The sequence below is a fragment of the Scyliorhinus torazame genome, chromosome 18 (assembly GCF_047496885.1).
Source record: "Scyliorhinus torazame isolate Kashiwa2021f chromosome 18, sScyTor2.1, whole genome shotgun sequence".
In the NCBI taxonomy this organism is placed as follows: domain Eukaryota; kingdom Metazoa; phylum Chordata; class Chondrichthyes; order Carcharhiniformes; family Scyliorhinidae; genus Scyliorhinus; species Scyliorhinus torazame.
The window spans coordinates 128,730,256-128,754,682 of NC_092724.1; the positions used below are offsets into that span (position 1 = coordinate 128,730,256).

The following is a 24,427-nucleotide window of genomic DNA, read 5'->3' on the forward strand; positions in this document are numbered from 1 at the left end:
CCTGACTGTCTGTCGTTCCCCCTCCTCCCCTCCCTGACTGTCTGTCCCCCTCCTCCCCTCCCTGACTGTCTGTCCTTCCCCCTCCTCCCCTCCCTGACTGACTGTCCTTCCCCCTCCTCCCCTCCCTGACTGACTGTCCTTCCCCCTCCTCCCCTCCCTGACTGTCTGTCCCCCTCCTCCCCTCCCTGACTGACTGTCCTTCCCCCTCCTCCCCTCCCTGACTGACTGACTCTCCTGCTCCTCCTCGCCTCACTCAATACCCTGACCGGCACCGTCTCGACAACCAGAAACAGCCGCCTCAGCACCGAAAACGACGAACGCGAGCACCACACTTGTCACGGGGGTTAATTCGGTTGTTGAAAAGCCGGGTGTGACGCGGTAGCTAACGACCTTCCCTTCGAAAACGAGCGCCGCCGCTTTTGGCGCGGGCTGACACGGAGAAGTGCAATTTGGCGAAGCGGGCCGGAGAACTACAATTCCCAGGAGGCGCGGCGGCCCGACTTCCTGAGCCGGCAAAGAAAAAAAAAATATCGGCAGACATTAAAAGGGTTGATTTTCTTTCTCTCTCCCCCCCCCCCCGCCCCCCCCGGAAAAAAGAGGGAGGACGGGCGCCGGGACCAGGTTCTTGTGTCTGATCAAGTTGAGTGGGTTGGGTTGTTGCCCTCTTGGGAGAGGAGAGGGAGTGTTTCCGGGTCGGGCCGGCGCCATCTTGTGATTGTGGCCGCATCAGGCAGTGGTTTGTGGCGCGTTTCGCACCGATCCCGAGTCAACAAGTCTCTCACCGCCACCCCAGCCGCTCGTTAGCCGGAGCTCAGGCCGCCAATAGCGATGAGTTACGGTCGAATGCCGCCCGACATCGAGGGGATGACTTCGCTGAAGGTGGACAACCTGACCTACCGCACGTCGCCCGAGACGCTGAAGCGCGTGTTCGAAAAGTATGGCAAAGTGGGCGACGTCTACATCCCGCGGGACCGCTTCACCCGGGAGAGCCGCGGCTTCGCCTTCGTCCGCTTCCCCGACAAGCGGGACGCCGAGGATGCCATCGACGCCATGGACGGCGCGGTGCTGGACGGCCGGGAGCTGAGGGTGCAGATGGCGCGCTACGGCCGCCCGGCCGAGTCCCACCGGAGAGGAGGCTCGTCCCGCCGGTACGGCGGTGCTTACGGCCGGAGGAGCAGCCGCAGGTCAGTGAAGGAGGGATTGTGTTTGGGGGGGATTGACAGCACCCTTCGCCCTCCCGAAGCCCCTGCGACGGACTGAATACATAAAAAATTCCGAAATCGGCCTTCACGCCTCAAACTTTTTGTTTAAAATGTCTGACAATAGCTGTAAGGTTGGGGGTGGTCAGTGTTTGCTTCAGGCTGAGGGGAGCAGGCTTCAACTTTGTGCAAATTCAGCCAATCCTCGCCGTATGAATTTGCCTATAAGAGACAATTATTTTGGTTTAACTTTGACACAAAGTCATCTGGACTCGAAACGTTTGCTCTTTTCTCTCCCTACAGATACTGTCAGACCTGCTGAGATTTTCCGACATTTTCTCTTTGGCTAATATGGTTTTGTTTTAAGTGGTCATAGGTCTCTCCCCTGCCCCCAGTGGATATGTTTTCATTTTGACCGTTTATCTTTGTAGTACCAGCTAATAGATATCGCACTGAGGCAGGAGGAGGAGGCTCTGTTTTCACAGGCTCCAGACGGTTATTAAAAGTTGACTCTTTTGTTGCAGTTTTTTGTGATAAGTATGTGCTCACTGAGCCTGGCCGCAAAGGATTATGTAGCATCACTTTTACTGATGGCGAACAGTGTACTTTGGTTCCACGGTTGAAATAGGATGTTTATTTTGTTTATTCGTGGTTTAGTTGTGACAACATTTGGAAAGAAGTGTTAGGGCAGGCGGCACCTTTCTTGGTCTATTGTTTGGAATATTTCCCCCCCAGAAATGTATTTATGCAACAATGAGGTTTGCTTTTAGAAGGTTAATTGAATTTATGGACATTTTCTGAAGTATGTCTTGTGTGTTTTACTGCAGTCTCGTTTATCTGGTTCTGTGAAAAATTTTAATGGAAAAATCGGGTCTCTCTTTGGAACAATATACTGCTTCAATCTGTGCAAGTCGCTTTTGGTTGAGTTGGTTTACTTCTGGGCCATTTTAGCTCTTGTTTAGTGCAATGTGGGACATGATGATTAAGTGTTTATATTTTGCTGTTTTAGGGGAAATGATGCCTGGCAGCTGAAAGTTGCATTTACTGGTTTCAATGAAAACTAGGTGGAAATCTGTATGACATGTTTCATGAGCTCAGCAGAAGTCAGGTTGGAAATACTGCTGATAATTTATAGGGGTTGTTGAAAAGTGCACATAGGTGGATTTTAGTTGGCGGTTCGTCTTCACTTGCGTTGCCCATGATTCCATTTTATACCAATATCCGTGAACCACATATGCAAGATAACGATGACAGTTCAGGGTGACTGCTGCCTTGTGAAACACTATTTCAGCTGCAGAAGCAGTTTCGGGGGATGTGCATTTTGCAAAATAGTAGCTTTATGCTGACTTGCCAGTGGTATTTCATACACTTTTACTGAGTTTTGTCTCACTAAAACTATCCTTTGCTCTTAGTCCTAGAAGACGACGTCGATCTCGTACGAGAAGCCGAACTAGATCAAGATCTCGCTACAGTCGGTCTCGATCATATTCTCGATCCAGATCTCAGTCAAAATCTAGATCTGTTGAGAGATCAAAGTCTAAATCAAAGTCACGGTCAAGATCGAGGTCTAGAAGTGGATCTCAGATGTCTCAAGGTTCGAAGTCAAAATCCAGGTCTAGAACCCCAATTTATTCAAGATCTCCACAGAAAGATGGCATTGAATCACCATAAAAAGTGGTAAATTGCACCAAAGTAAGTAAATACACAAAATTAGTGGAATTATTTTTGCTATCTTTTACATAGGAGAGTAAAACATATTTATCGTTTTAGGGAGAACATAGAACCAACAAATATCTAGACAATTTGTGTTAGAGTTGCATTAAACTGTGTGTAACTGATGGGGAACATCTCGATACAGACTCCTTTAACCCTTGACTTACAGTGAAATTTCAGTCATAGGAAGATGTCTTCCTGAGCTACCAATTTTATGCTGTTGAAACCTTTGCATGTCCATCTATATGCTGCTGTTCATGCAACTGAAACTTTCATCAACATGGACAGTCAGTAAATAATACTGCAGGCCGAGTAATCCTGTGTATTTCATCATTTGTGAGTTAATGACTTCACTTTTGATCAGCAACCAGAAGCAAATATTGTGTAATTGACTGGTCTATTGACTGAATTTGCAAGACGCTCCAGCTGGAAATATTCGGCTCAGAGGCAATGTGATGCTGGTAATTACCTCTTGCACACTGTGTCTTTGTGCATCAGTGAGGAGGAAACATTCTCCAGAGAAAATCCTTGCTTTAATAAAAATTGTTTACGAGGAATTGTTTACCTTAACTTGCATTTTTTCCTATTTAGCAGGGGTACTGGCCTGGGGGAGTTGCTGTGCCCAGCAGTGTGAGAGCTGAATGAACAAACAGTTGAAATTACAGAGTTGCTGAAGTCATGGTCCAAGATGCTGCCTCTTCTGATAATTTGGCTCCTTCACACTAAAGGCACAGTAACTTTTTCAAACCATTTCCTTAGTTTATCATCCACATTCACCTTTGTACAGCAGCAGAAATAGAAAGTCAGGAAATTCATTATATTTGTTTTAAAGAACAAGTGATATAGACAATCTGAGAATATGGTATTGGACCAAAAAACAATATATGCTGCTGGTTCCGCTATGCTTTAGGGATTTTGGAAAATTTGAGTCCTGTGCACTCAATTTCATCTTGCAAAGAGCTTGCTGTCTAAAGTTTAATGATAGTTAAAAGCTGCTCTGGAGATGAGTATGATTCCGAAAAAAAATTAAAGCAAAGCTAGAAAATATTAGAATACTATTAGCATCTGAAAAGAGAAAACCACGGTTCATGTTTCAGATTGAGGCCATTTGTTACATTGAACAGAATGCAAATTTGACCACTCCATTCTTGTAAACCTGGATGATCCAATTAGTTGCAACCAGTGTACAAATTGGCATTTAATGATTCAAGTAAATCTTGAGTTTTATTTTTCTAATTGCCATAAAATTGTTATTTTTTCAAATTAGGCATCTGACCAGGGGGGCAAAATAACTGGACATAATATTACAGTGAATTACTTTTATGGCACCCACCTCTAGACTAGAATAAAACTGGACTGTGTCTTGCCCTTAACCTTGCTTTTTCACCCAATTTTTGTTCCAAAAGCACCGTTATTAGCCATGCCTACATAGATACGGAGTGTAGTAAGCAAAGATCAATTTCAGTAGAATGCTGTGCCCACCAGTCTCCAGTAAATTTACTGTTTTGATGACTGCATCTTGTATTCATTTGACGCCTTCATTCTTGTTCATGCTTTGTCATTGTCCAGAATTTCCATAACTGGATAATCATAAAATGACCGCTCCACCCTTGTAACTGCAAAATATCTTGGTTTCATTTTTTAAAATTAGTTTGTGTCTTCATTTGTAGCAATCTGATTGAACCAGTTAAAGCGCTTACTATGTCACTGGGCCTAGTAGTCTTTTTGCTAGAGATCGCAAATATGGCAATGTCATTTAATCCAGCAGCACGTTTGGTCTCACAGGCAGGTAACAGCTGCCCTGAGCATCTTGTGTATTTTTAAAGTCCTTTCTTTGCTCCATTTCTTTCACTATCAGACCTTCACTTACAATCTCCACCCCCTGTTCGCCACTCCCAGCATATAGTTTCACCCTGCAAGTGGAACTTCTTTGCACATTGTCAACAATGCTTTTCTGATATTTGAGTGCTAAACAAAAGTCATCTGTAGTTTTGTGATGCTCATTCTGGATTTGGGCTTGAGATATTCCAATGCACAACTCTTGATATGTCAATTTTCAGTTCATTTGTTTGGTCCAATATACCTATCAATATTTTGCAAATTTAAATGTTCTCTTTATTGGCCATATGGTAACGGTCAAGCTTCAACTGTCATAGTGTCTCGTATCTTTCATTCAAGGAGATTATCTTATTTCAGTTACACATTTCCTCCCCTTTTGGAAGTAAAATGGAGATTAGCCTATTTCCATGTAGTTTAGTTCTAATTTTCAGCTAGCCTTTTTGCTTGCACTTTGGCTTTTCAAGTTGTAAGTTTGTGGAAAATTTGTTGGTTGACATTGCAATTTCTTCTGTTATTAAATTTCTACATTGCCGATTGCTTTAGATGCTGCAAAATTATTGGTAAAGTTGCATCTCGCGACTGATAACAGATTCCACATCATTATGGTCATTAAATATTTTTTGTACAAAATAAGATTTGAAATTATTTAAAGATATTTTTGAGTTAATTTCTCAATTTTATGTAAGATGAGGCATAATTTTTTTCTTTGGCAGAGTTAACTAATATTTCTATCATCACCTCCATAATGGTTTCAAAGTTCACCATACGTGTGTGCCTACAATTTGAGAATCAAATATTTAATATGCTCTTGCATTGGTTTTGGCATGGTTTGCACTGACAAAATAATGGTGGACCACCTTCAACTGCTGCAGTCTTTGTAATAGAAACACAGAATAGTAGTAGTGATGCTCCAGTGAGGTTGGGTGGCACTTCAGATTTTTACCCAGCAATGTTGAAGGAACAGTTATTTTTAGCCCCAAGTCAGGATCCATTTGTGTCTTGGGGATCATGATGATGTATCCATGATTTTGCTTCTCGTGTTCTTCAGGGTGGTAGAGGTCAATTGGCAGGTAGGTGCTGTTGGAGTAAACTTGGTGAGTTGATGTACTGCATCCTGTGGATTATATGTACTGCAGTCGCAATACACTGATGGTGGAGGGATGGATATTGAGTTCACTGGCAAGGGTGCTGAGCAAACGGATTGCTTTGTCTTGGATAGTGCCACTTTTCTTCAGTTTTGTTGTGGCTGCATCCATCCAGGCAACGGGTGAGTATTTCATCAAGCTCCTGACTTTCAAGTGTGGGATTATTATAGATGTTGAAGTCTTGGTTTAATATTACTATAAAATGCAGTCTCGTGTATATATATAGATATATATATGTATAATCAACTTGATATAGCATTTAAATGATAGCGTCTGCAACTTGTGAAATGTCATCCTGAAAGTAAACTAACTGGGAACTACATGTGCACAACAGACTATTATTTCATTCAACCTGGTGATAATACTATTGGAACATTCCAAGATTTGGACCAGCTTAGTACAATGATTTAACTTGGAAGTTTTGTTTTGTAGATCGAATATTAATCTTACGATCTATGTAAGATAAAACAAATTATTTGCAGTTAAGTAGTACTGAAATTTCAATAAAATATCTAACTCCCTACATTGTCTTTTAGAATTTTGTGCTTTGTGGGTAATACTGTGGCACTTTGATAGTGAAGATGGGGTATTAAGAGTTATTTTCTGGCTCTTATTGGGAGGTACACAGAACCAAAATTTAAAAATGCACTTTCTAAAGAATTAATGTTGGATTGTCTTATTAAATTGCATTATGCTCTGGAAATGAGAACTACAATATTTATATTTTTATGTAGAATTTTATTCACGATTCCCAAACATCTAAATACTGTTTTTAACCTGTTTTCCATTTAGAATTTGCAAAACATTTAACCTATTCTGACATCTTGACAAAATGGCAAATTTAATTTCTGTAGTAGAAACGACTTTGTATCTTCAGGGTGTACATACAATAAAGTTTAAATGGTGTGGAAACTTTAAAGTTTTTATTTAACTTTTTAGATCCAATACCATGTAACTTGAAAGTTATTCCCAAAAATTCTATAAATGTCAATTTAATGGAACGTGCTCTTTGGAGGAAGTGCACTTTTATTATTTAATTATCCTGTTTTTAAAAACTGGGAAAGGCTTTGATGTTGATGAGGTGAACCACCAATGTGGACTAAATGTGATTTTTTTTTTACAGTTCTAGTACATTTTGGAAATTTTCTGCAGTTGTGAAATAGAATACACCTTTTTAACTTTTAACTTCTCTTTTTGTTCTAGATATTCTGGACAGCTGGAAGATTTACGTGGTAGATGCTGTGCAAGAAATATCCTCTCTTGCCATCTGTTTAGGTGATGGAGAGACCTTCCTAAAATAAGCAGTGATCTACTTAAAAGGTTATTATAACATCATTGTTTATAATAGGTTTTGTCAGTTTAAGTCTTGAATTAAAATTAGTGTCTGAGAAGACTCGTTATATGTTATGTGCCATCTGTGTTGCTATTACTTAAATTTCTTACAATTTAGTGAAATGTTCGACTTCAGATGCATTTTGGCTTGGATATGTACATAAGGTAAAAAGCATGGAACGTATTTCCAGGTTTTGTAATGTCTCTTTCTGTACGCTGAAGTAATTATCTTTTAAATTTCAACTTTGCATATGTCTTTTTCTGTTTTTTTTATTATTTCAGTCCAATACTAATCTTATTGTCTCATGTATTTTTGTGCACTAGGCGCAGTTGTGTAGCAGTTCTGTAAAGCGGGTTAGCTGTAAGGTGGCGTGTTGCAGTGCAGTGCAGAGTGCTTGGCTGTGTCCTGTATTCTCCTGATTGCTCCTGTAATGATGCCTTGACGTGCAGAAAATATGGCTGTCCAGTAAAATGCCTGTCAGCTGCACCTCCAGAGACGTGGCTGCGTGTAAATTATGGAGCAGGCAGTAAGCACCTTTAGCTACCTTGTTTTTGTACTTGGTATGTGGTTTATCCATTTACACGTGGAATATACTGTTTAGAATGCTGTTAATTTTTTTAATTGATTGTAATTAACAGTTTTATTTGTTTCAGTACATAAAATCCTGTACAACTTGTATTTCTGTAATTAATTAAAGATTTTTTTCTGTTAATTCTATATGACTACTGTATTTAGAAAATATTTTTTAAGCATAATCGTGGGATATTGACATTGTACATGGTGTGGTTGCTTGATTGAACAGCTGGGGATCTTTGGTGTGGGTGTCGTTAATTTTTTATAAGTTTGGTAATTTATAGTTTAATCTGCGCATTAGCATTAGATCTCTAAAATGAAAACATTTTTGCCTGCTCTGAAAATAATTGGATCTTTTTGGTAATGCTTAAATTTGACAATCTTAACTTATTTTGTAGCAACTGCATGAATGGATCCAGTGTTGTGCTGGAAATTTGGCCCAAAGCCCTCCCCATTAATTTTTATTTATAAAAACCCAGCTTTATTTCTTGAATATTTGTACTTGTTGATTTCTGCTGCACTGGGAAATTATCTATTTAGTTCTAATTTATAAACTATATCTGATATCCCTTGGAATTGTTTAGACAGAACACAAAATTCAGATGTCTAATGTAGAACGCTATCAGATTTCAGTCGGAAATCAAAATTTACCACAGTGCTAAGCAGACCATTTAATACACCTGGGAGAGTGTAGCTCTGTCTACAACCTGGAGCAATTGTATTTGATTCTATTTCCCACAAAAGGAAAATTGCAAACGAGCGATGCTGCATTGCATATGATGAATAATCGAGTTCCTCGTACAATGGATCCTACAGTGCTTGTACTGCACATTGACTACTATAATGCAACTGGGAATAAAACAATTGCATAAGCAGTTGTTTGAGACTCTCATTTCTGGCAGTTGGAGTTTCTCTTAAAGGCTGGGCAGGGTCATAGGTGATGGATCAAATGTGTAGTATCTCCTTGATTAGTGTTATCGATACACCAAATGATAATTCTGGTTGATGTTTTTGCCCATGACTGAGAAATGATTGGCCTGCAAATTGCTCATAATTTATAATTGCCTTCTAGCACAAATTTGCTCCTGTTAAGTTGTAGTTATTGTACCAGTAGCGTGGTTTGCTAGATATAGAGTACACACTTGTATAGTCATCTGTATCATATAATACGTTTTACAATTTAATATTGTAAAAGCCGAAACCAGAATCTTCTGGCTCTGCTCTTTAACTGAGAAAAAGTGTTAATGTTCTCCCTCAACTTGCCATTGTGGTTACAGTATATTGAAAAAGTCCTGATTTTAACTAGAAGTGGAATTAAAAGTAGTTTGGTAATAAAAGCATCAAACTTTCTTTCCAGACCTTAGCAGTGGGAGGCTCAGCGACTGTTATATCTGAGGCCTCGCCTGTAAACAGCCAATCAATTAATTGCCTGCCTGAAATTAGCTAGAGGTATCAAATGGGCAAGTGCAGCAATTTGGGTAGGTGGATACAGATGAATATGGGTAGGATAGGATTTCAGAACAGAATGTAGAGCCTTGGGCAGAGATAGTTTGTGGTATCTGGGGGAACAAAGCTGCTCGTCTTGGCTCCACTGGGAGACGTGGAACACAACTTTTGTTTGACTCTTGTGATCCTAGGTATTATTGCGTCAAGTTGGTGAGAAAACAAGTTGGTAAGAGCCCCATGTCTGCCTCCAGTGCCACCACACAATTGCTGTGGTCCAAGAGCACTCCTTCGATCTCTCAAAAGTGTGACCCCTGCACCTCCGAACACTTCTACACCCGTTCCATCAAACTCTTCAGGTTGCCACAGCTCCTTCAATGGCCTTTGAGCGATCCTCTCGCATTTCTTTCCTCTGCTGGCAGAATTCCTCCTTAATAAAAGCCATCAACTGCTTCATCTGGGGTTTTCCACCTCGCACCCAGCCCTTCCCCATGCAATCCTTACACCGGCTGCTGCGTCACAGGTTTCCTCCAACTCTTTGGCCAGATTTCTCATGATCTTCTGCCGTGTTTGAGAGCCAGTGGACCACTCCTGGGTGAAACTACTCCTCCAACCTTCAACTACACCTTTTCATCAAAATTACACCCAATATCTGGTTTAAAAAAAGCTCTTTCCTTTGCCTTTGAGCAGGACAACCACTCACATCATGGCCATCACTGGAAGTCCCTGGGCATTTATCCTGGGAATGAATGTGCTTAGAACAAACTGGATTCCACACTAACTAAAGAACTCGCAAGTAACAGAAGGTACTCTTTGGAATGGAGCAAGTGCCCAGACTGATGACAAACCACAACAAATTCAAAATGAGCTTCTGCTGGCCAGTTTTGTTCAATATCAAGAGTAGCACATTGAACCTGCCCAATGAAATGCTGTAATATAACAAGTACGCTCACAGAATAGGAATAGGTTCAGAAATACTCCACTTGCATTGTTTTGTTGTCTTCAAGTAAAGCTTTCACTTCCTAATTTGAGTGAAATAAAGTACTCAAAGCACATGGAGTGGGTGGACTTTTAAACCATTCAAAGGTAACTCTTTCAATAAGATCGTTTCTTGTAGCTGGACAGCGAAATTACTGTCTGTTGCATCAGGGGGTAAACACTTTATTATGCTTGAATTCAGAGATGAAGTATGTGCAGGAATTGGAAGCTACCCCCAAAGGGTATTTTTTTTAATTGTTCATGATTCTTAAACTGAATTAAGATTAGGCTGTAATATAAAATACACAACACGAGGCATAAAGAAATACATAAATATGGAGCAATGGTTTTGGATCATATACTCGTGATTTGACAGATAAATAGGGATACTATTTCTAACGAAATATTGGTTGTAAAGCCAATTAATGTAGTTTATAAAGTATCTTGCATCTCAAAATTTTACATTTTTATTCCTGTATCTTCCATGCCAGATACATCCTTTCGGCAGTAGAACTAAACTTCAACTAAATGTTTCTACAACAGATATTCCACTTATGGTGTCTAACTGGGATACGTTAGACAGTTTCCTTCAGAAATATTCCGTGCATGTATCATTGGTTCTGAATGGAAAGACGATAGCAGTGGAGATTATAAACACCATTTAAATTTTTTTTTAACTGCAATGAAGAAAGTTCCCTTGCTACTAAATTAGCTGTTTGTTGCTGAAGGAATACTAGTCCTTAAGGTGATAATCATCATGTGAACAGTGTGACTTCCAGGTAGGCTGGATCCAGCAAGATGTTGTTCATTAGCATTAAACGTTTTGAGGGGAATGTGAACACACTTTAAATTCCACTTGTAGAGCAATGCTTCAATTGACCAGTCAGCACTGGAAGAGAAATTTAGAAAATACAATAAAATTACAACAATCCAACTAGTTCTGTTAAACTATAAATGCAGTCGGCCTACGGAACATTTCAGCTTGTTGGAACGAATGTGTTCTCTTACATTTACCATATTAATTTTAATTTCACACATCTTTGTATAACTGAATCTTTAATATTTACTTATCATGCATGGAAAAATTGTGAATTTCAAAGAAATAGATCTACGGGGGTGGGAGATATCACATTACAATATTTTGATATTAAACTTCTTTGGGAAAATAGGCTATCGTTGTTGCTTACCTTACAACAATGAGCAAGTACTGCACTTCAAAAGTACTTGATTTGTTAAATATTTTGATGTGGCCCAAGGATAGAGAAAGGAGTGTAAAAATAAAAGTTCTTGGGGGTTAGATCTCCAATATAGAGTTGATAAATGATAAGTGATGAAGCTTGTTATGTTTAAGCCACAGCCAGACAGAAAGCCAACATTTCCCTCTGACAGATGAGCTGAAAAGAGTTAGCACACAAAGGGAAGAATGAATTAATGCCAGGCAAGACTGGCAAGCATCAATTGCATGAATCTTGAAGCTGTTTAAATATTACGTTGGAATATACTTGGGAATAGTGTTTCAGTCAAACATACCAAGTTGTTTTGGTTTTATTCATTCATGGGATGGGGGTATCATGGGTAAGGCCAGAATTCATTACCCATTCCTAATTGCCCATAAAGTAGTAGGAAGCCGCATTATTGAACCGCTGCAGTCCATGTGGTATTCGGCAGTTGCATAATTTCGACCAAGGAACAATTATAGTTCCAAGTCAGGATGATGTGTGGGTTGGAGGGGAACTTGCAGGTGGAACATGCATCTGCTGCCCTTGTACGTCTCGGTGGTAAAGGTCGTGGGTTTGGTAGATGCTGTCGAGCTTTGGTGAGTTGCTGCAGTGCTTTTTGCTCCTGTGCATTGGCAGTGGAGGGAGTGAATGTTTAAGGTGGCAGATGGGGTGTCAATCAAAGGACTACTTTGTCCTGGGTGGTGTCAAGCTTAGCTGCACTCACAAGCATTAAAAATATTGTTCAAGTGCTTACACTAATTAAAATCTCACCTCCGTTCCTGATATGTGGTCCAGAAAAGCACATGTGGATTTTTTTGCATGAGATAAAAAATGGTTATTAATATATCCTCGAAGTCTGAAAAAAAATTAAAGAGGACACTTAAAACATATATTTCCCATTCAGGGATGCTGAATACATACAAGAATAATGTAATTATATTTCAGGGAGGGAAAGATGTAAAAGCAAAAATACTTTTGAGCGCCAATTATTTTTATCCAATTTAGGGGCAATTTAGCATTGCCTCCCTCCCCACCACCCACCCCACCTTCCTTTCCCTTCTGTTGGTACAGAGGCGAGGGTATCTGGTCTCTCCAACGTTTAGTGCGTGTAGCTTTTTTTTAGTACAAATGTGTTGTGAACTGTTTTAATAACAGAGTATCCTACCCCCCACCCCTCCCCATACATTGGTACTGAGGGAGGGTACCCTGTTTCTCCAACACAAAATTAGTGTTTGTACCGTTTGGCCTTGCATATATTTTTTGCTGTGTTAATAAAAAGATATGGCCAATCCACCTACCCTGCACATCTTTAGGTTGTGCGGGTGAGACCCACGCAGATACGGGGAGAATGTGCAAATTCCACACGGACAGTGACCCAGGATCGAACCCGGGTCCTCGGCACCAGGAGCAGCAGTACTAACCACTGCGCCACCATGCCATCCACTATGCCTTTCAAGTATTTTGTTTTACTTGTCTCGTTTCCTTATATTTTCCCTGCTTTCTCCCTTTCCTTACCATCAAATTTCCCCTTATGGCTTTATTCGTTCACAATGACTCATTCGTGTTATGTTCTGCAAAATGCAAGAAATAATTTTCATGGACTCTGGATTATTTTAAATGTTTCCTATTGCTGTCTAGCATGATGGTTTCCAATACTGTCCATTATACTTTTTTCTGTTCTCAGCCCCATGGGCTGGACCGTATGATGTACAGGTCAATTGTGAGACCACTGCTCACCCTGTAGCCATTTAACAGTTAATTGGCTCAGGGTGAAACTTTTACCTCAATCTTAGCAGCTCTTAGTTCGCAGCACAGCCACCATGAGCAGCAGCCACTGTTGGGACAATCCAATCCCAAGCAGCAATCATCAATGGAATCGGTGCGAGGTTAGGGGAGGGGGGAATCAAACAGGGGAGCAAGTGGCTGGGGAAGACAGGGCTGACGGGAGAGAAGTGGAGAGCCTCTGTCGAACACAGGGGGCTCAATGAAAGAACCCCACAATCCTGACCCAGCCTCGAAGGTTGTCTGGCAGCACACTGAGCAGGGGCATCTTCCACCCAGGTTAAATCCGACCACAGTCCCTCGAGATCGAGGGTAAGTTGCTTCCACTGCAGATCGATAGGTCCCGAAATGGCTTATAAAACATAGGAGCAGAATTAGACCACTTGGCCCATCGGGTCTGCTTCACCATTCAATCATGGTTGACTAGTGTGTGACCTGCGGACTCTACCATACATTGAGCAGGTGATACTTGAATAGCTCGGTTGTTTGGAGGTTTGTGCTCTGCCATCAAACTTATCTCCGATCTTGAATAAAGTCACAATCACAGATGCTTGATATTATACACATTAAGATCAACCAGGCAATAGGGACACATTATGGTTCCTGGTAGCTGGAGGTTGGCAATGAAGTGCTGCCTTAGAAGGGCCACCTTGGTTGGATCTTTGAGACCATTCAAGGTAATCTTCCTGCAGCATTGCTTCAGTTGCCTCTGCTGTTTGGGAGCCAGGCTGGTGGAGATGGTAGATTGGATAAAGCGGTGATCAGTCCAGCAGTCATTAGTACCTGTCATGGTGTTGGTGTAAGTGCTTAGTCAATGCAATCTATAATGGGCAGACAGGAAAGTGGAGTTCAAAGCACAACCATATCAGCCATGATCTTATTGCATAGCGGACCCGGCTCAAAGGGACAAAAGGCCTACTCTTGCTCCTCAGTCTATGTTCCTCTGTTCCAGTTAACCAGGAAGTAGAAACTTAACTTCCTATTGAAATTAACAATGCTCCATCATGCTACTGAACACCTAGGTTTTAGGCAGTGAAATTCTTTGTGTTTTTCCCACCAGGACAAATATATCAGTAGTTAAAATGATTCAGTCAGTAAAAAATATAAAAACAAGCAGAAACACAGAATTAGTTTTGCAAAATTCAAATCTTTACCTTTCGGCTCATAAAACACATCAGACCCCAGAATTATGTCTATCTGTGGTAACAGCACTAGATCAGGAGATATTTGTCCCCAGGTTAAACCAACGACAGGCACATCCTCAAGGTTATTAATCTGGCAATTTAAGCGGCAGTTATCCAAGCAATTCGGAGTCTCTGCACCATCCGATAAAATCACTCTCGCGCCACATTTTGCTGCCACTATGCCTGGTAGGCTGGCACCAGCTCCAATCTGAAAACACAAAATTAATTCCTGCACCAATCCCTGTTGACATATAGTGTGCAACAATTTGAAAACAATAAGATATTACATTTTCTAGGATTTAAAAGTATATCTTTTTATTTATAAATTGAATCATACATCTTTCGCAATGACCAATTAACCTAGCAGGGTGACAACAAATGCAAGAGTAGTAAGTCTAATCTTTACCCAATATCAATACTTTAATAAAAGGCAAAAATGTACTTCCAATTTTAAGAATTCTGGTGCAACCTTGCTTGAGTGTGACATAAAGATGTTTCAAAAATTCAGCTGGCATACTTCTAAAAAAGACCAACAGGTAACACTTGATGTTACTCTTTTTGGGAAACTGGTAACTTTTTTGTAGAAATGTGAAACCTAATTTTTATTCTGTAGTTTTCATTTATAAAAGGACTTTCAGTCTTGATCAGCAGAGGGCACACCCACGTATCCTTTTGCAGAGCAAAACACATCTCGGATTGTCTAACAAATTTACCCCAATTTATTCCAAATGTTTCTAATTATTTCTGCCTGTACGCAATTCAGAATCAAGTTAATTTTGGTTACCTCTAAAATGGTCTTTCCTCTTATGGCGTTTCTGTAAAACCACACGTATTGTGCCAAAACCACAGCACATGGCCATATGTACATACCATATTGGGGATCCAATACCTGAAGCAACAATAACTTACATTTATAGTGTCCTTAACACGGTACAACATACCAACACTTTACAAGGCAAAAATTGACAAGCCAAAGAAAAAAACATTTTGATTTAAGTTCATCGACTTCTAATGTTAACTTTTTCTCTCTCAGCGGTGGCATGGTGGTTAGCACTGCTGCCTCGAGGCGCCGAGGACCCGGGTTCGATCCCAGTCCTGGGTCACTGTCCGTGTGCAGTTTGCACATTCTCCCCCAGTCTGCGTGAGTCTCCCCCACAACCCAAAGATGTGCACGGTAGGTGGATTGGCCATGATAAATGTCCCTTAATTGGAAAAAAAGAATTGGGTACTCAAGTTATTATTTTTTTAATTTAAAAAAACGTTTCCTCTCTCCACAGGCACTCCCTGATCAGTTGAGTATTTGCAACATTTTGTTTTCATTTAGGAAAGCATTAGGATCCAGATCTTCCAATCACCTGATGGTTGGAAACCAGATGTAACTTGGAAGATGTGCTACCGTGGGATCGCCCAGTAGATTTGAACTTCCCTGGGACCCACCGAAAGTCTCCACCTCCGTGTTAGTGGGAGACTTTAGACGGTTCCAAACTTACTTACCTGGGCAATTGCCCAAGAAACATTAGACAGGAAACCTAGTCTATTATCACCTGGGTAACTATACAGTTCGACCCACTCCCAATCATTCAGTGACCCCTCGACCAGACCCCATTACCTGACTCTGTCTCGACCACTCGTCCCGACCTGACTGGCCCGCCCTACCCCACCTGATCCAACGACTCACTCACCCTAACCTCCATCCAACAATCACCCTTCCCATCTGCCACATTTACCCCCTCTCCGTAGCTTTTGTAATAAACTTTGGGCCATTTAAACACTTCTACTTACAGAATACAGGATCTAGTGCTGTAAAAAAATTGTGGTTTTTGCACATTCTCTCCACTGCTCCCCCGGAGGATTCCTGCAGTGATTATGAGTTCTGCAAGATCCTCCATCGGAAGATTGCCCTGAAATATCAAAGGACGATAACTGGATTTTTTTTTTTTGTCTGTTCATTTTGATATAGTGGTTCAGACTCTGAATGGAAGATTCATGCTTAGACCTGGTGATTAAACATTTGGTCGAAGAGCTGAGTTTTAAGCAGTGTTTTCGAGAGCAGAGATGTTTGTGATAGAAGTCCCAGAGCTTATGGCCGAGACAGTTGAAGGAACAGCTGCCAATGAGGGCCAGAGAAGTGGGAATGCACAAGCCAAATTTGGTGAAATAGAATTTCCAGAGAATTGTGGGGCTGGGGTAAGTTACAGAAATACAGATGGAATCAGTGGCTGGGCAACAGAGTCAGTGGTCTCCACAAATAACTGCAGGGACAGAAAATAAAGCAGGTGATTATCTGGCTCCAGCTAGAAAGTTAAGCTAGGAATCAGGTGAGAGGAGTCCCATCACTGGGAAATGGAAGAGAGATAGTGAAGGAGAAACGGTGTGGTCAAGAGGAATTGTGCAGTCACTGAGGACTTAATTTGTGGCTTTGATTAGAGCCATTTATTTATGTACTGCGGCAATGTCAGAAACTAGATTGGAGAAGTTCAGACATGGCATCCGGAAACCTACCAGAAACATAAGCACAGATTTCAATCCAATAAATAGAAAGAAAAATAGCAGGGACATGGGGAAAGAACAGGGGAGTGGGACTAACTGAAATGCTCTTCGAAAGAGTTGGTGCAGATCTGATGGGTTGAATGACCCCCTTCTGTGGGGTAGTATTCAATGATTCATTCCCCAATTCTGGTTTATTGTACAGATTGCTTAACCTTTTAAAAATATTCATAGAATTAATTATGCAAAGTTTTAAAACACAAATAAACAAAATGTAGATGATGTCTAGTTGGGATTGTATTATCTCTTTGGATCTGAACACATTTTAAATAATAGTAAAGGAATGCTGAATGATTCACAAAGTAATTAAATAGAATTTTATTTTCATTTGGGGCAGCATGGTGGCGCAGTGGGTTCGCCCTGCAGCCTCACAGCGCCGAGATCCCAGATTCGATCCCGGCTCTGGGTCACTGTCCGTGTGGAGTTTGCACATTCTCCCCGTGTTTGCGTGGGTTCCGCCCCCACAACCCCAAAAAAGATGTGCAGGCTAGGTGCATTGGCCATGCTAAATTGCCCCTTAATTGGAAAGAATGAATTGGGTACTCTAAATGTATTTAAAAAATAAATAAAAAATTTATTTTCATTTGTAAAACTGGCTGGAATTTTGTTAAGGAAATAAAAGTCAGATTACACGGCCAGACATGTGATTTGTTTTGTATGTATTGCTGATATGAAATGTTGCGGAATTGCCTTATGAATAGATCTGTTGCAGAAATGTGTTATTCAGTATTGAATCAGATAATAATATAGTGCAGGAGAGACCCTTCGGCCCATCGAATCTGCACCGATGCACAAAAAATACCTGACCTCCTTACGTAATCCCATTTGCCAGCACTTGGCAAATGGGATTAGGTATGTTATGGGCCAATGCTCATCCTTTTTAAAGGATGTGCGGCAACCAGCCTCTACCACCCTCCCAGGCAGTGCATTCCAGACCATCACCATCCTCTAGATAAAAAAGCTTTTCCACAAATCCCCCCTAAATCTCCTGCCCCTCATCTTAAATTTGTGTCCCCATATAACTGACCTTTCAACTAAGGGGTACAGCTACTCCCTATCCACCCTGACCGTTCTCCTCATAATCTTGTACACGTAGATCAGGTTATCCCTCTGTCTTCCCTGCTCGAACGAAAACAACTGAAGCCTATCCACCCTCTTTGTGACTTAAATGTTCCATCCCAGGCAACATCCTGGTGAATCGCCTCTGCACCCAGCATCTTTCAGGAAATAATTTGGTAAAATAAAATTATTTTATTTATCCGTACTAAAAATTGTTCTTTCTCAATTGCCAGTTTCGATGCTGAACTCACACAGATCAACAAACAAAAACAGTATTCAGAGGAACTTTTACAATGATTCTAAAATAGGAAGGCTAGGTATCAATGGTAGTTGCATCCTCTGTTACAAAACCAGCAAAATAACGGAGAGGAGAAAATTGAAAAATGGTTCTCAAATCAAAATGTCAGCATTCCTTCAGGAAATTTCCTTTCTCCTCCTCGACACATATGGTCCAGAACGAAATGGATATTTTTGTCTTTTTTCTGTCTGAAAACACAAGCCAATTCCTGCAGATGTCTTGCTGCAATCGAGACTTGGTGAGGCCTGGAGTATTGTCTGCTGTTTTGCAGTCCTTACCCAAGATATACTTGCCATAGAAACACAAAAACGTTATAATTCAGCTCATCATGTCTGTGCCTGCCAAGAAAGAAAAAAACTAGCTGCCTACTCAAATCCCACCTTCCAGAACCTGGTCCATCGCCTTGCAGGTTACAACACTTCAGGTGCAGATCAAAGTACCTTTTTAAATGAATTCTGCCTCCATTATCAAACCAAACAGTGAATTCCAAACACCCACTAATCTTTCTACCAATCGCCTTAAATCTGTGCCCCCAGGTAACTGACTTCTCCGCTCGGGGAAAACAGGTATTTCCTGAATACTCTATCCAGGCCTATCATAATCTTGCACACCTCAACTAAGTCATAGATGCAAGTTTCAAGCGCAGGCAATATTCTTGTGAATCTCCTCTCTGTTCCCACCAGAGCAATTATATCCGTCCTGTAATGTGTCAGTCAGAACTGTACACATCTGTGGCTTAACCAACGTTTTATACAGTTCCAGCATTACATCCCTGCTTTTGCATTCAATATTTCATCCATTAAAGGAAAACATTCCACATGCTTTCTTTACTACCTTATCCACTTGTCTAGCCACCTTATCAACCTGTCTTGCTACCTTTAGGGACCAGTGTACATGAACTCAAAGTCTCTCAAACTCCTCTACCCCACTCAATATTCTCCCATTTATTGTTCTCTAGCTTTATTTACCCTCCCAGATGCATTACCTCACACATATCTGGTGATTAATTTGATTAAAATTGTAAAACACAACCTTCATCTAACAAAAGCATGCTAACTATTTCTGATTAATCCTTTCCTTTCTAAGTGATAGTTTATCCTGTCTCTCAAGAGTTGATTCAAATAACTGCCCACCACTAAAGTAAGTTTGGCCAGCCTAGAATTATTTGGTTAAGTCCTTGCACTCCTTTTAAATAATGGTACAACATTCACAGATCTCTAATCCTCTTGGACCTCATCTGTACCTTGTGAGGATTGGAAAATGAACAAACATACTTACATATGAATTAGGAGCAGGTCTCTTGAGCCTGCTCCGCCATTCAATGAGATTATTACTGATCTGATTTTTACTTCAACTTCATGTTCATGCCTACCCCAGATAATCTTTCACCCCTTAATCAATAATCTATCTAACTCTACTTAAAGATATTCAAAGACTCTGCCTCAATCACCTTTTGAGGTACAGAATTCAAAGTGTCTCAACTTCCTGGGTGAAACATTTTTTTCTCATCTCTGATTGAAATGGGTGACATCTTACTTGAAACAGTGGCCCTAGTTCTAAACTCACCAACAAGAGGAAAACATCCTTTCCAGATCCACGATATCAGGTCCCCTCAGGATCTTATATGTTTCAATCAAGTCGCCTCTTACTCTTCTAAATTCGTGAATACGAGACTAACCTTTCAAACCTTTCCACATAAGGAAATCTGCTTATTCCAGATATTAATTGCGTTAATCTTCTCTGAACTGCTTCTAACCTATTTATATCTTTCCTTAAATAAGGAGACCAATACTGTGCATGGTATTCCCAATGTGGTCTCACCAATGCCCTGCATAACTGAAGCATAACGTCCTTACTCTTGTATTCAATGCCCCTTGCAATAAATTACAACATTCTATTAGCCTTGCTAATTACTTACTGCAGCTGCATACTAAGCTTTTGCGATCCATGCACTCAGACTCCTGTACCCCACTGCATCACAGAACAAAATGATCCTTAGAATATCCACTATTTCCTTCTGTCTTCTTTTAACAGTGTTGGATACAATCCATCCGCTCTAGTGATTTATCCACCTTCAAGTACAGCAATCCCTCCAGTACTTCCTCTCTCATTATGCTTACTGTATCTAATATTTCACAATCCTCTTTAACTGTAATGTCTGCACATCCCTCTCCTTTGTGAAGACAGAGACAAAGTAGTCATTAAGAATCCTACCCACATGTTCAGCATCAGCGCAGAAATTACCTTGTATATCCCTGATAAGCCTCTTTCCTTAGTTATCCACTTGCTCTTAATGTACTAATAAAACATCTTTGGGTTTTCCTTGATTTTACCTGCCAATATTATTTAATACTGTACTTCATCTCTGTACTTTCTATACTCCTCTAGGCCTTCTACAGCATTTTTGTGACTGTCATATGCTTTCTTTTTCTGCTGTATGTTATCCTGTTTGTTTCTGGATAACGTGGTGTCCCTAGATTTGGCAGTACATAGAACAGAACAGGCCCTTCGGCCCTCGATGTTGGGCCGACCTGTGAAACCACACTAAAGCCTATCTACACTATTCCCTTATCGTCCATATGTCTATCCAATGACCATTTGAATGCCCTTAGTGTTGGCGAGTCCACTACTGTTGCAGGCAGGCATTCCACACCCTTACTACTCTCTGAGTAAAGAACCTACCTCTGACATCTGTCCTATATCTATCTCCCTCAATTTAAAGCTATGTCCCCTCGTGCTAGACATCACCATCAAAGGCTCTCACTGTCCACCCTATCCAATCCTCTGATCATCCTGTATGCCTCAATTAAGTCACCTCTTAACCTTCTCTCTAACGAAAACAGCCTCAAGTCGCTCAGCCTTTCCTCATAAGATCTTCCCTCCATACCAGGCAACATTCTTGTAAATCTCCTCTGCACCCTTTCCAATGCTTCCACATCCTTCCTATAATGCGGCGACCAGAATTGCACGCAATACTCCAAATGAGGCCGCACCAGAGTTTTGTACAGCTGCAACATGACCTCATGGCTCCGAAACTCAATCCCTCTACCAATAAAAGCTAACACCCCGTACGCCTTCTTAACAACCCTCTCAACCTGGGTGGCAACTTTCAGGGATCTATGTACATGGACACCGAGATCTCTGCTCATCCACACTGCCAAGAATCTTACCATTAGCCCAGTACTCTGTCTTCCTGTTATTCCTTCCAAAATGAATCGCCTCACACTTTTCTGCATTAAACTCCATTTGCCACCTCTCAGCCCAGCGCTGCAGCTTATCTGGGTCCCTCTGTAACTTGTAACATCCTTCCGCACCGTCCACAACGCCACCGACTTTAGTGTCATCTGCAAATTTACTCACCCATCCTTCTACGCCCTCTTCCAGGTCATTTATAAAAATGAAAAACAGCAGTGGCCCCAAAACAGATCCTTGTGGCACACCACTAGTAACAACTCCAGTCTGAACACTTCCCATCAACCACCACCCTTTGTCTTCTTCCAGCTAGCCAATTTCTGATCCAAACTGCTAAATCTCCCTGAATCCCATGCTTCCGTATTTTCTGCAGTAGCCTACCGTGGGGAACCTTATCAAACGCTTTACTGAAATCCATATACACCACATCAACTGCTTTACCCTCATCCACATGTTTGGTCACCTTCTCAAAGAACTCATAAGGTTTGTGAGGCACGACCTACCCTTCACAAAACCGTGTTGACTATCTTTAATCAAATTATTCCTTTCCAGATGATTATACACCCTATCTCTTATAAACCTTTCCAAGATTTTGCCCACAACAGAAGTAAGGCTCACTGGTCTATAGTTACTGGGGTTGCCTCTACTCCCCTTCTTGAACAAGGGGACAACATTTGCTATCCTCCAGTCTTCTGGCACTATTCCTGTAGACAAAGATGACTTAAAGTCAAAAGCTCAGCAATCTCCTCCCTAGCTTCCCAGAGAATCCTTTTTCTTTGTGGGGCCATGTCTACACTATGCCTGTAGAATCGCCCTTTTGAATGCCTCCCACTGAATTCTCATCAGTTTTTCTTCAAGTAGCTTTATCCAGTCAACTTTCACCAGATTATTTCTCAGCTTTGTAAAATTTGTCTTCCTCCAATCTATAACTTTTACTCCTGTTCTTTGTCCTTTTCCATAATGGCACCAAATCTGAATGCAACAATGAAGGGCTACAAAGAAAATTCACAAGACTTCCTGGAATGGAAGAATTGCCCTATGAGGAAAGGTTAAACACACTGAGCCCTTAGTCTCTGGAGTTGAGAAGAATGAACAGTGATCTCATTCAACCATACAAAATTCTTATGGGCTCAACAGGGTAGATGCAGGATGGATGTTCCCCTGGTTTGGGGGTGGGGAAAAGTCGAGAACCAGGGTGCACAATCTCAGAATAAGGGGCAGGCCAATTAGGGCTGAGGAGGAGAAATTTCTTCACTCAAGAGGGTGGTGAATCTTTAGAATTCTCTGCCTCAAAGAACTGTGGAGGCTCAGTATGTTCAAGACAGATTAATCATTTTCTACATATTAAAAACATCAAGGGATGTGGGAAGAGTGCCACAAAATGGTGTTGAAGTAGATCAGCCATAACTGAATTGAACGGCAGAGCAAGCTCAAACGGCTGACTGGTCTATTCCTGCTCCTTTTTCTCATGTAAAACATTTAATGTCACAATATTTTTGATGGCAGTGAAAGTTAAGGGAGAAAAATCTACTTTTATATAGTATCATTCACAGGACATTTAAAAGCATTAAAAAAAAATTTAGAGTACCAAATTATTTTTTCCAATTAAGGGGCAATTTAGCATAGCCAATTCAACTATCCAGCACAAAACTTTGGGTTGTGGGCGTGAGACCAGCACAGACTCGGGGAGGGAATGTGCAAACACCTCCGGACAGTGACCCGGGTCTTCGGCGCCATAAGGCAGCAGTGCTAACCACTGTGCCACCATGCCGCCCTATAAAGCATTTTATAACCAAATAATTTTTCTCACAAAAGTGAATGATAGTTGTTTCTGTTGGCAAATGTAGACATTCCACAAATGACACAAAATAAGTGGCCAATTGATCAGTTTTGGGAGAATTTAAACTAAGCCTATCTTCCTAGAATGGTTTGTTTTCTATCCATCAAAGCAGGATCTAAAGAAGCACCGAGCAGCCTTGGCATAACATTTTATCCACAGAATCCCGAAAGTGCAGGAGGCCATCCGGCCCAATCAGTCTGCACCGATCCTCTGAAAGAGCACTTTACCTAGGTCTGCTCCTGCGGCCTATCCCCATGACCTAACCCACACATCTTTGGACATCAAGGGCAATTTTGCATAGCCAATCCACCTAACCTGGACACCTCTGAACGGGTTTCAAGGATGTAGCAATTTGCCCGGGACAACACTGTGGTGTCGGCCTCATATCAGCTTCTTCACAGAGGTGAGAGAATTCATTCTCCCTCCCTGGACTATGTCCACTTGCATTGCAGCTCTCAGCACACTCCCTGCTCAGTCACTTCCAACATTACCCAGCTGCAAAGCAGGGCCAGTGCATCACCCAGCTCATAGAAACATAGGAAACAGGAGGAGGCCATTCGGCCCTTCGAGCCTGTTGCGCCCTTCATTAAAACCATGGCTGATCATCCAACTCAATAACCTGATCCCGGGAGACGGACACGCACACACATGGGGAGTGTACACATTTGAGAGGAGGGATCGGCCTTCCATTGGTCTATTGCCCCCCCAGACACTGGCTCAAAACCTCCAATGAGGGGAAATGGGGCTCAAATGGACGGGGGGCGGACCTATCTAACCCGACCGACGGCGCTTTAATCTCCTGTAAGCCAGTCAGTCAGCCACCTCGGGTACAAAGACCTCCAGCCGCCGAGCACCACCTCCCGGCGGCGCCTCCGACGTCTCCGCAAACACGAAGCGCTTCGCACTCGGCAGGCCGCTCATGATGTCGGCGTGACCTCGGGGATGGGGGCGTGTTCTAGACGTCACAAGAGTGACGGGCTGATTCGCCAATCGGATGGTCGCGGTGGGGGTGGGACTTCCTCCCGGCGGCCTGATTCGCCAATCGGATGGTCGCGGTGGGGGTGGGACTTCCTCCCGGCGGC

General features: G+C 41.6%; 2 protein-coding genes across 9 annotated transcripts; one reads left to right on the plus strand and one right to left on the minus strand.

The window, feature by feature from the left end:
- The first annotated feature begins 598 nt into the window (after positions 1 to 598).
- Positions 599 to 7,941, plus strand: LOC140395502 (serine/arginine-rich splicing factor 2-like). Of its 4 annotated transcripts, XR_011936206.1 has the most exons (5): positions 599 to 1,184; positions 2,612 to 2,891; positions 3,504 to 3,640; positions 7,100 to 7,216; positions 7,553 to 7,941. XR_011936206.1 is itself a non-coding variant. In XM_072483342.1 (3 exons), exons 1-2 carry the CDS (start codon positions 829 to 831, stop codon positions 2,868 to 2,870), a joined length of 615 nt encoding a protein of 204 aa, XP_072339443.1. In that variant the 5' UTR covers positions 608 to 828; the 3' UTR covers positions 2,871 to 2,891; positions 7,100 to 7,941. The 4 variants fall into 4 exon arrangements, 1 of the variants encoding a protein (XP_072339443.1); XR_011936205.1 differs by having other exon boundaries at positions 7,100 to 7,941; XR_011936204.1 differs by lacking the exon at positions 3,504 to 3,640 and having other exon boundaries at positions 608 to 1,184.
- Positions 7,942 to 10,445: 2,504 nt separating this feature from the next.
- On the minus strand, positions 10,446 to 24,288 carry LOC140395500 (histone-arginine methyltransferase METTL23-like). 5 transcript variants are annotated; one of them, XR_011936203.1, is made up of 6 exons: positions 24,168 to 24,288; positions 15,194 to 15,298; positions 14,380 to 14,617; positions 12,215 to 12,299; positions 11,411 to 11,617; positions 10,956 to 11,112 (listed from the first exon to the last, which is right to left on the minus strand). XR_011936203.1 is itself a non-coding variant. In XM_072483337.1 (5 exons), exons 1-5 carry the CDS (start codon positions 24,264 to 24,266, stop codon positions 10,932 to 10,934), a joined length of 708 nt encoding a protein of 235 aa, XP_072339438.1. In that variant the 5' UTR covers positions 24,267 to 24,288; the 3' UTR covers positions 10,446 to 10,931. The 5 variants fall into 5 exon arrangements, 4 of the variants coding, with proteins under 4 accessions (XP_072339438.1, XP_072339441.1, XP_072339439.1 ...); XM_072483337.1 differs by lacking the exon at positions 11,411 to 11,617 and having other exon boundaries at positions 10,446 to 11,112; XM_072483340.1 differs by lacking the exons at positions 11,411 to 11,617; positions 24,168 to 24,288 and adding an exon at positions 24,113 to 24,131 and having other exon boundaries at positions 10,446 to 11,112.
- Positions 24,289 to 24,427: the final 139 nt, after the last annotated feature.